Source organism: Bufo gargarizans, chromosome 2 (assembly GCF_014858855.1).
Source record: "Bufo gargarizans isolate SCDJY-AF-19 chromosome 2, ASM1485885v1, whole genome shotgun sequence".
NCBI lineage: Eukaryota > Metazoa > Chordata > Amphibia > Anura > Bufonidae > Bufo > Bufo gargarizans.
The window spans coordinates 241,250,198-241,262,452 of record NC_058081.1 but is presented as its reverse complement, the minus strand read 5'-3'; the positions used below and the strand labels follow the sequence as shown (position 1 = coordinate 241,262,452).

Here is a 12,255-nt window from a genome sequence, read left to right as displayed (position 1 = left end):
AAAGGTGAACGGATGGACTCTACATGCCTGATTCCCACCGTGAAGCATGGAGGAGGAGGTGTGATGGTGCTTTGCTGGTGACACTGTTGGGGATTTATTCAAAATTGAAGGCATACTGAACCAGCATGGCTACCACAGCATCTTGCAGCGGCATGCTATTCCATCCGGTTTGCGTTTAGTTGGACCATCATTTATTTTTCAACAGGACAATGACCCCAAACACACCTCCAGGCTGTGTAAGGGCTATTTGACCATGAAGGAGAGTGATGGGGTGCTGCGCCAGATGACCTGGCCTCCACAGTCACCGGACCTGAACCCAATCGAGATGGTGTGGGGTGAGCTGGACCACAGAGTGAAGGCAAAGGGGGCCAACAAGTGCTAAGCATCTCTGGGAGCTCCTTCAAGACTGTTGGAAGACCATTTCAGGTGACTACCTCTTGAAGCTCATCAAGAGTGTGCAAAGCAGTAATCAAAGCAAAAGGTGGCTACTTTGAAGAACCTAAAATATGACATTTTCAGTTGTTTCACACTTTTTTGTTATGTATATAATTCCACGTGTTAATTCATAGTTTTGATGCCTTCAGTGTGAATCTACATTTTTCATAGTCCTGAAAATAAAGAAAACTCTTTGAATGAGAAGGTGTGTCCAAACTTTTGGTCTGTACTGTATATATATATATATATATATATATATATATATTTAAAATAACAAAATTTACTGGTAGTTAATTATTATATTTTTTTCTGGCAATAACTATTTGTTGATATAGCCATATAAGAGATTGTTTTTTGCAGGATAAAATGTCTTTTTTGTGACAGTGTTGGAATACTGTACATATAACTTTTTTTTTTTTGGAGGCTGCAACTGTCCTGGTGGAATTAGTCCCAAATCCATCTAAGGAAGCAGACCTCGAAAAGAATAGACATGGGAAATTGCTAACTTTACCCACCTAGCAATAGAACTTGTAGAAAATTTATGCCCTTTACCCTTCCCTTTGAATTGAAACAAGAGATTCTCATCTATTCTCCAACCTGTTGTGTATCGTATACAAGTCAAACAATTACTCTACTTTCAAAACTGTAGTATAGGCAGAAAAAGCCTGGATCTCAGAGCCTCTGCTATCAGTAGTATTGGCAAATAGGGAGACTGAGTCTGGAGTCAGCTGACATGAACCTTCTAAACAAGGGATGGTCAGACAATCTGGTGTCATAAAAAGGGCTAAGGGCCACAATCTGTACCTTCACAGTGGATGGTTTAAAAATCTTATCCAACCCTGCCTGCAGACATTTTTGGAAATGAAAGGATCTTTCAAGAGATCAGAATTCCTACCTAATACAGCAAAAGCTCCCCAAATGTTAAGCTATTGTTTAGCTGTTACCATCTTCTCGCTTGCGATATAGAAGTTTGACCCCACTCCTGAACAATTTTCTGAAAGATCGCCTCGTTCAAGAGCCATTCACCCTGGTTGATTTTTGTCCTGTTGAGGAAGTCTGCTAGCCTGTTGTCCTCATTTAGATGAACCACTGATAGCACAGGAGAAAAGGTTATTGCCTTTAAAAGATCTCCCTAGTCAGCTGTAACAGCGAGGAACTCTGGTTCCCCAGAGACTGCCATTGTGTTGTCTGAATAAAAAAAAATTATACCCATGTCCCTTAATCCTGGAGCTTCCACCTGATGGGCATATTTTATCGCTTTTAACTCCTTGAAATTGGAAGAATTCCTTTGTCCACCATAACAGCAACATTCTGGTTGCTGATGAAATATGAAACCTGTAGTTTCAAAACTTCTGAATGCGCACCGAGTCCTGTAGTTCATCATACAAAACTGCCGGTATAGTGGATGTCATCAGACCTAAAAACTGACATTGTGAATATCGTTCAGCAGTTTAAAGATTAAAGGGAGTCCGTCATCACAGTTTCACCTTTTTAACCCTTCCCATAGCTTTCTAGCAGCATTACAGTTAGCCGGCGCATTAATTACTGTGATGCCATACCAGGAATGGACATCGCAGTGCGCCGGCCAACGGACTCATCGCGCAGGCGTGGGATCTCGGCGAGAGAAGTAGTAAGAAGATAGGCGGGCAGAGAGAAAGACTGGGCGGGGGGAAGAGACGATAAGACAGAGCTGCCTGGGCACCTACAAGGTTGACGCCACCCCTGGGCACTTGTGAACCCTTATGTGCATATCCTACTAAGATATTTGCCAGTTTTATAAGTCCACGATTGCTTATAAAAGGTAACTTTTTTTTTCAACTGTAATGCTGCTAGAAAGCTATGGGAAGGGTTAAAAAGGTGAAAGTGATGACAGACTCCCTTTAAAGTCTTGAAACCGTTATTGTCCGATCATTAAAAATAGAATCTTGATAGTATGGATAGCGGTATACGGTCAACGCATTTCATAAATAATGGAGATCCAACAGGAAACCCACCACCTAAACATCAGTTCTCAAAAACCTCTGGAAAGAGGGATGGATCGATACATCATAAACGTCCTGTAGCTCTAGACTGGCCATAAACAGTCTTAGAAGAGTCACAGTACATACAATCGTCTCCATTTGGAACCTTTTGTAGGAAAGGAACTAGTTTTGCCTTTTCATACTGAGGATAAACCTGAAAGACCCATTCGTGTTTTTTACTAAGAATAAAAGGGGAATAAATTCCCTTCTTCCTCTGTGGCAACTGGGCAAACCACCCCTTTTTCACAAGGAAAACAATCTGCTTCCAAAGCTTTTTGCCTTGTCCTTGGGACTCCTTGTCTTCAGGAGAATTCTATCCGATTGTAACCAATTGTGCGACCTTTAAAATCCATTTGTTCCTGGAGATATTTTCCCAGGACTGAAGAAAAATATAAAAATATGGGTTACCCTCCCTCCTACTCGATGTCTGGTGTCATTGCTTGTTATCTTTTGGATTGTTCTACTTTGACTTAAAGGGGTATTTCTATCACATACAATGGGGGCATATCGCTAGGATATGCCCCCATTGTCTCATAGGTGTGTGTCCCACCTCTGGGACCCACACCTACAAGGAGAATGAAGCGGGGAGAGCTGTGGCTGGGAAACCCGAGGTCTTTCACCACCAAGCGCTGCTCCCATACAAGTGAATGGGAGCACCGCGCAAACGCAGCCCCTGCTCCCATTCATCTCTATGGGGCAGACAAATAACCGAGCCATCACTTGGCTATTTTCGGCGGCCCCATTGAAATGAATGGAGCGCGGATGTGCATGGGCAGTGCCCTTTCTCATTCATTTCCCTGCTCCGTTTTTGGGACCAGCACCTATCAGACAATGAGGGTGTATCCCAGTGATATGCCCCCATTGTATGTGATTGTAAAACCCCTTTTACACAAAAAAAATAAAAAATAAAACCACCACACACACCACCCCGAGATCTTTTAGGGAAAAAATAAAATTGAAAGCTTTGAGGCACTAAAAACCCTTTCTTCCGATCAGAAGTGCTCTCAAGAATGTTGTTTAAAGAAGAGACAAAGTCTAGAACCTTCACAAGGGACGGCACATAGCCTAGCATTTCACCCTTGAGCCCCCTTCCAAGATTTAACCACTTAGCACATTTAGCCTCATTTGACATGGCTGGAGCTCTAGCAGAGAATCTTTTAGCATCTGCAAGGAAATCCACAACCCGTGCCTCCAGCTGGCCATAATTTAAGTGACCTAGAAACCCAAAATGCTGCTATACTTGGTCTAAGGCTACTTTCACACTAGCGTTAATGTTTTCCGGTATTGAGATCCGTCCTAGGGGCTCAATACTGGAAAAAAAATGATTAGTTTTATCCTAATGCATTCTGGATGGAAAGCAATCTGTTCAGGATGCCTTCAGTTCAGTCATTTCGACTGATCAGGACGGAGATAATACCACAGCATGCTACGGTTTTATCTCTGGCCCAAAAAACTGAACACTTGCCCGAATGCCGGATCCGGCATTTTTTTCCATAAGAATGTATTAGTAAATACCGCAATGCCGGGTCAGTCCTTTTCCACAAATCGGTTTATCCACACACAACTGACCGCAGTCTGGTATAGGACCGTGGCAATACACATTGTCAGATTCTACCTCCTCTAAGCTTTCCTAAACGCACAAGCAGATAACTATTCCCAATGCTGAGGGCCAAACCATGAGAACTACTACACCTATCCGCCCCCTCACAAAAAAGCCGCTGCACAATGAATACACCAAAGCAGCCGTACCGTTCAGTAAGGCCTCATCCACACAACCGTATGTATTTGCGGTCCACAAAAAATATGGATGATGTCTATGTACAGTCCATATTTTGCAGAACAGCTGGCCCTAATAGAACAGTACTATCCTTGTCTGTAATGCGGACAATGATAGGACAGGTTCTATTTTTTTTGCAGAACGGAAATACAGACATACGGAAATGGAGTGCACACAAAGTACCTTCCGTTTTTTTGTAAACCCATTGAAATGAATGGTGTTCCGTATACAGCCCGCAAAAAAAAATAAACACGGAAAGAAAATCCGTTAGTGTGCATGAGCCCTAAGTGACAATCCGGTGCCAGGTCCGCTTGAGTCTTCTGTGTAAGCACACAAAAGTCAGACACCCTATAAAATGTATAGGGCTGGCGGTCTATACAGGAGGCAAAGGTGACAAGTCTTCAAGCGCCTACAGGACCTGCCTCCAATCACTAAAACTAATAGCAAAATAAAGAACACCATACCGCGCTGTGTGAACCTGCAGCTACAGGAGAGTCCACATAAGAGCACCGAGCCGCAGGCCATTACCTCACAGACAGCAGCAAGACAAAACAACCGCCCCGGAAACCGCGACCAAAAAACATCCGTCCTGCGCCCGACGGTTACCGAAGCGCAGAGAGCCCGCAGCGTTTTCCACACACAGCTGTACACACCGCATGTACTCCATCTGCTGAGCAGACACGCCTCCCCGCACACCCTCAGCCAGGCCAGCTCGCTCCAGCAGGAACCACCTCCCTCACCTTCCCTCCGCGGCAATACCAACAAAATGGCCTCGGCTCCCATGCGCCTCTCCGACTTTTACATTGGCGTCACCCGCTGGCACCCGCCCCTTCTCAGTCACGCGATTGGCAGTAATTGTTCAGACCCCGCCCCACCTCTGGAGCGCCATTGGTCGGTCACCGTTGACCCCGCCCACTACACACTGGCAGCTCGGCGGCGGAGTCTGGGCATCGCTGGAGCCCAAAATGGCGGAGCTGTGGAATAGTGTTCGTTCTGCGCCAGCTGATAAACACGAACCGCTGCCCAAGCCCCGGGAGTTGATTGTGGTGAAACCCAGCGCGGAGGGGAAGCCTCGTCCGCCGTCTGCTTCCTCCTCCTCCAGCAGCCGTGACCTGCATCCCGCCAAGAAGATTCGGACTGAGGAAAAGGGCTCTAAGCCGAAGCGTGTGAATGGCGAGGGCGGAGGGGGCGGGAGTCATCGACCTGCCTCGGGCTTTGCTACTTCAGCGACATGGAGTTCCCCGCTGGCGGCCAGCGGCAGCCTCTGCCTCGCCCATCCCGGCTCGTCCCGCACTCCGCAGTCCGCTCCAGCGCCGCCTCCCGCTCGCCTCTTACCGCACGAGAAGCCGAGGAAGCCTGGCGAGAAGCGGGACAAGGAGAAGAAGAAGCGGCGTGAAGATGGCGCGGGGGAGAACGGGGACGTGAGGGCTGCTGCCCCCGGCCTGCCTGTCACAAGTGAGTGCCCCCCGGGTGCCTGGCATGTGTGGGGATTCCTGTGCATGACATGTAAACACTGCCTGCCTGTCACTCTGCAGGGGGAGGCGGCCATTCATTGCTGCCCATATGTTCCCCGCACATGGGCCTAGGGGCTGTGTGGTGTCCTGGGGAGCAGGGGGGCTCCCGCGTGTGGTGTCCTGGGGAGCAGGGGGGCTCCCGCGTGTGGGGTCCTGGGGAGCAGGGGGGCTCCCGCGTGTGGGGTCCTGGGGAGCAGGGGGGCTCCCGCGTGTGGTGTCCTGGGGAGCAGGGGGGCTCCCGCGTGTGGTGTCCTGGGGAGCAGGGGGGCTCCCGCGTGTGGGGTCCTGGGGAGCAGGGGGGCTCCCGCGTGTGGTGTCCTGGGGAGCAGGGGGGCTCCCGCGTGTGGTGTCCTGGGGAGCAGGGGGGCTCCCGCGTGTGGTGTCCTGGGGAGCAGGGGGGCTCGGTGTCCTGGGGAGCAGGGGGGCTCGGTGTCCTGGGGAGCAGGGGGGCTCGGTGTCCTGGGGAGCAGGGGGGCGTGGTGTCCTGGGGAGCAGGGGGGCGTGGTGTCCTGGGGAGCAGGGGGGCGTGGTGTCCTGGGGAGCAGGGGGGCGTGGTGTCCTGGGGAGCAGGGGGGCGTGGTGTCCTGGGGAGCAGGGGGGGCGTGGTGTCCTGGGGAGCAGGGGGGCCTCCCGCGTGTGGTGTCCTGGGGGGCTCCCGCGTGTGGTGTCCTGGGGAGCAGGGGGGTCCCTGTCGCACCTTGGCTATGGTTTGTGATCTATGGGAATTTATAGGATTTACTTGTAAGATCCTGAGGACACCTTAAAGGGACCCTGTCGGCTGGTCGCCCCCTACTAAACCACACTATCATGTGTGATGTGAAGAGACCATTGTTGATCGATTGGCTAATTAACAGTGAAGTGTCCGCTGGGCGTATCCGGACCTTTCAAGTGTCCAGGAGAATTGATTGTTAAAGCGGTATTCCAATGTAAAACGTGAAGATCGGACATCCTATAGCACAGACAATCTCTAATCAAGTTAGAACCTGGTACCTCACATGGATCCACAGATCTCCCCATTCCTTGCACTACAGGCTGGCGGCTCGGGGGGGGGGGTGGTGTCCTTACTGCTATAGCTCTGTCTGTGACTGTCACAGCTTCTACAGTAGATATGGCTGGTGGCAGTTGAAAAATGTAAATGAGCATGTGCGACCACAGAGAAATAAAGATAGGACAAACAGCAGGTGGCGCTATACATTTTATTGAGTAACTCAGTGGCTATGGCCTGCAGTTACAGAAGTACTCAGATCCAATATTGTTTTGTGGAACACCCCTTTTAAGTATCGTTGCTGATGACTCCTTGTTACAGACCGCTGCAGCAGAGAACCGCGCATGTGCAGTGAATTGTCATTCTGCCCATGTCCCCATCTCGCTTGATGAGGGCTGGCACATGTGCTGAACAGCTGTGTTCTCCCCATAAAAGGGAACACCCCCTGCGCATGCGTCTCTGCTGAAGAGGTTTGCGGATAATGTTGGACTGTCCGTCCTCATCACTTAAGTCTTAGCATCTGGATACCCTCAGCGGGCACTTGTGGCGCAGGAGTTTGTGAGACTTTTTCTGAGTTGCTCAGTAGGTAGAATCGGTGTCATGTTGTACGTGTAGACCTTGTGGCAGGCCCCATCTGCGGTGACGGGGTTCTTTTATATTCTGCTAATAGTTTTCCTCTCTTCACTTGTAGCTCTAGCACAGTTTAGAGCAGTGCATTAGATCCAAGCAGCCCGGCCAGATGGCACCCGCAGATCACTCCCTCCGGACCTGGGAAATGTTCATGCAGTGGTCCTTGGACTAAGGGTGGCTTCACGTCACGTTTTATGCCTACATTTGACATATACTTTAGAGAAAAAAGCCAGTTTAAAAAAACAAACAAAAAAAGCTTTAACGGTGGAACTCTATTGTATGGCATCAGTCTGAAGTTTCCGTTTAAAGGGGTTGTCCTGGTTCAGAACTGAACCCGGACATATCCTTGTTTTCTCCCAGACAGCCCCTCTGATGTTGGCTTCAGAGCATCTCATGCTCCAATGCGCTCCCTTGCCCTGCGCTAAATCGCACAGGGTACGGGCTCTTTTGTTTATCATAACACACTGCCGGGCGGAAGCTTCCGCCCAGCAGTGTGTTCGGTGACATCACCTGCTCAGATGGGTGGACTTTAGCGCTTCCCTAGCCGTTTTACAGGCTAGGGCAGTGATAAAGCCCGCCCATCAGTTGCCGGTGACATCACCGGGCTTCCTAGCAGCCCCATGGAGAGCCCCAGTACGTCACCGGATCTCTAAAAATGCCTTTGCCCTGCGCGATTTAGCGCAGGACAAAGGAGAGCATCAAAGCATGAACTGCTCCGATGCCCAAGTCAGGGGGGCAGCCGGGGTGAAAATGGAGGTATGTCCGGGTTCAGCTCTGAACTACGACAACCCCTTTAATGTATACATTTTGTGTATACGTTAAGCAGATGGAAAAAAGGTAATATGAACCCAGCTTAAGACCTTAGTTTCAGGCGCAGGGCAGAGATGCTCGTAATTTATTAGGAGACATCTGCCTCTTAAAGCGCATCTCGCCAGTTGATACCTCAGTCTTGGTAAGTTTTCCCTTATGGAATGCAAGGGACTTAAATGACATTGGCAGCTGGAATGCAGTGGTGTTGAGTTGGCCAATGTTAGTGGTCTCTCCATAGTTTACATGACCCCCGTTCATTTCAGAGGGGAGACTAAGAACCGGTTAATGTTTGATGTCCTGTTGTAGAATATACATGGTTCAGTCACATTATTATGACCGTGTGCAGCATGGACAGAAGCTAGACGGGCTGGGAGTGACTCAATAAGATCCTGGTAGGTTGTCAAAGGTGTCTGGAGCCATGCTGACGGCAGTGCATCTCACCACTGCTCGAGGGTGCAGGGGGAGGATCCACAGAGCAAACACAACGACCAAGGTGGTCCCGCAGATTCTCAAGGGTTCAAGTCTGGGAATATGGGGAGCCAGGGTAGTACTTGCAAGTCTTGGTCGTGCTCTTCCAACCTATATGTGTGACATGTCACGTTGTCTTAATGCAGTGTTTCTCAAATAGTGACAGAAAATAATTGAGAAGCACTGTCTTAATGGAATATCCGTCTGCCCCAGGGAAGACAGTCAGCTTGCATGGGTGCACATGGGCTACAAGGATGTTTTTATACACAAATCTGTTGAGTACTTTCCACATAGATAAGTGGGCCCAGAGAATACCAAGAAAACCTTCCCCAGTCCATAACGCTGCCACCACCAGCTTGTGTTCTTCCAGCCATGATTGCAGGGTGTTCATTCTCTGATGTTTCCCGGCTGACATGCCAACAACCCTTTGTTAATCAGTGGAGGTCCAATTCCGACACTGCTGCAAAAATTGAAGCCTTTTCTGCTGATGCAACTTCGTTAGCAGCGGTGCAGTGACCATCCATCCGCTTGGTGCTCCTTACGCAGTAGGGTTCGCTGAACTGTTGTCTTAGACACATGTCTGGTTACTGCTTCATTGTGGTGGCGAGCTGCTCCACTGCAGCGTGTTAATCTGCCCTCGCCGACGTTCACCTCTCACATCAATGGCACCCAGTGCTCCGCAGTTTTCCGCAGTCATTTATTCACAATGGTGCCATTTTTACATTTGCGATACATTTTCACCACAGCAGCACGTGAACAGTTCACAAACTGCGCAGTTTCAGAAATAACTGCCACCCTTGACAAAGAAAATGTTAGTAGTAAACACACTGTAAAAAGAAAAAAACACCACTAAAAACACAAGTGGACAGAACAATCGCAAGCAGTTATTCAGTTTGACCCTGGAATATGAAGGATAACCTTACTTTGTAAAACGTTACTTTCCAGTTCCTTTTAGAGAACGCACCTTTTTCTTAATGGTAGCTGTTGTAAAAATAATATGCCATTTTTTGTAAAGGTGCTCTAAAAAGAGCGTTCCCATCTTGCTGGTATGTCACTCGGATATGTTATCACTTTCTGATCTTTGAGCATCCGGACCCTGGGGCCCCCACTGATCAGGGTGCCACTATGCGAGGAAGACCAGTGAACAGGATGACTCTTTATACCAGTTTTTTTTTTTTTTTAAAGGCTATTTTATTTATTATTATTTATGCTATCACTCTACAAGATAGGAGCACACTTTCCAAGTTATTGCACCTAAAGTGAGAACATTTCTAGTGCTTTAACTTAAAGGATAACTGCCATATTTTCATAAAAAAAAAAATCAATTTTAGCACATGTTACTGCTGCAGCAGCATTATACATAAAGCAATCTTTAGTTTCTTCACTTACCACTGTTTTACTTGAGTTTTCCCCTTAGTTACTTCTGTTTTGAATCCTACATTATGAGGATCTTCTCCAGATGGCTCCTCTGCCAGTTCTCTGAGGCCAAAACTGCATTCCCTCAGTTTATGTACAAACTTGCTGTAGCCAGCAGCTCCCTGCCAGCCAATCAGATTGGGTTACTGAGAGAAACGCCCCCTCGTTCTGAAGCCTAATGCAGGCATGCAGTGTGAAGGACCGCCCCTCCGTCTTCCTAGCCAGAGACAGACAAGCCATAGCAACGGTCTTTTAAAGGGGTTGTCCGGGTTCAGAGCTGAACCCGGACATACCCTTATTTTCACCCCGGCAGCCCTCCTGAGCCTGGCATCGGAGCATCTCATGCTCCGATGCGCTCCCGTGCCCTGCGCTAGATCGCGCAGGGCACGGGCTCTTGTGTTTACAATAACACACTGCCGGGCGGTAACTTCCGCCCAGCAGTGTGTTCGGTGACGTCACCGGCTCTGAGGGGCGGGCTTTAGCTCTGCCCTAGCCGTTTTACTGGCTAGGGCAGAGCCAAATCCCGCCCATCAGTGCCGGTGACGTCACCGGGGTTCCTGTCAGCCCCATAGAGAGCCCCGGTACGTCACCGGAACTCAGAAAAATGCCTTTGCCCTGCGCGATTTAGCGCAGGGCAAAGGAGAGCATCGGAGCACGAACTGCTCCGATGCTCATGTCAGGGGGGCTGCCGGGGTGAAAATGGAGGGATGTCCAGGTTCAGCTCTGAACCTGGACAACCCCTTTAAGGGAGCAGTGGAAAGGGACAGGGGACATTAATGAAAGCTGTTATTATAAGGGAATTGCAGATCATTTGGCAATCATTGACAGACTAACTCAGGTCTACATGCCTAGCTCTAATAAACTAGCAAATAAAATAAATAAAAATGACAGTTATCCTTTAAAAAAGGATGGCATAGAGCAGAATGAGTTCAACAGTTTTTGTGCGAAAAGATTTAGAGTAACTGGTATTTTAACAAAGTGGGACCACTGTACTAACCAGTGGATTTGACTTGGGGCAAAACCTTAGGGTGCTACCCTGGCAGTTTTTTGGTTTTCACCCTTTGACCCCTCTTGGAATAGTCTCCATGTGGTTGGCTGCTTACCCACAGGGGCCAAGAGACACTGGTGCGTAGCACCGAAGGGACAAACAATACTAGTCAGTAACAGGCCGAGGACAGGCAGTGCGTGCAAATCTGTGAAACAGTCTGAAGTTCATTGTAGGCAACACAAGGTCAGTATCGAGGAACGGGCAAAAGTCAGTACACGGGCAGACAATCGCAATACAGGACACATTTGCAGGACATCTAGGAACAGGAACTTATTGCTCAGGCACCCTTCCACTGGGGATTGATTGCCAGCCATTGACCGGGGAAGATTACGGTGTGTGCTGGCTCTTTAAGAGCCACAGTGATTGTGTGTGCTCTATGTGCACAGGAAGAGAGACCTGGCTGGCAAGTATGCGAACATGGTGGGCCTGGGGGCTAGGCCGTGTGAGTAAATTAGATTATGGTGCAGGCAGGAGTCCTCAAAGAACATACTCTGTACCGTTACATCACTCTGATTGCCTAGCCATTGTCAGCGGACAAGAATAGGCATTTCTATGGGGGTGCCGGCCGGGTGTATTGCAGATCCGCAATGCACTACGGACGTCTGAATGGAGCCTTATTCACAGTACACTGCAGGGTGCAGTAGTGCAGTCTAGTAAACTATTATTTACCACAGTTTTTTTCAGTATAATGACAAAATAAGGACATATAATGACCAACCAGACGGAGGTCTATGCAAATGTTTAACGTGTACGTCTGGGGGTTTCCTGAGCATAAAAACGTGATGAGAAACGAACTTAAACCGTAACATGTACTGACACGCTAAAAGTACCGCCAATCATTTAACAAACATGCAAGACGTTTGTTTTTTGGGTATTTGCATCTTTTATGGGGAACTTAAAACTATAAAAAAAATCTAAATTCTCTTTAAAATTCCGTTATTAGTTTTCAACAGGAAACAACAACGAAGCCAAGAATACACATACAGAATTTTTTTCAGACAGCACATTGCTGTATGTAAACGGGCTGTGCTGCCGTCAATATGCAAAGTGCATGGGGAATGAAGGCTGAAACAACAAACTTCCATCCCCCTTCAGACGAGCGCGATCGACTTGTATCATCAGTTGGCCCATTATTGAGCCATGTAAGAGGA

General features: G+C 48.4%; 1 protein-coding gene across 1 annotated transcript in view; it reads left to right on the top strand.

Annotated features, from left to right (window-relative positions):
* Positions 1-5,151: 5,151 nt before the first annotated feature.
* The window catches only part of RSBN1L (round spermatid basic protein 1 like), a 74,370-nt gene continuing 67,266 nt past the window's right edge, over positions 5,152-12,255 (top strand). Inside the window, exon 1 of the mRNA XM_044280144.1 lies at positions 5,152-5,688. Within this exon, the coding sequence (XP_044136079.1) occupies positions 5,199-5,688 (490 nt within the window). The 5' untranslated portion in view covers positions 5,152-5,198. The remainder of the gene's footprint in view (positions 5,689-12,255) is intronic.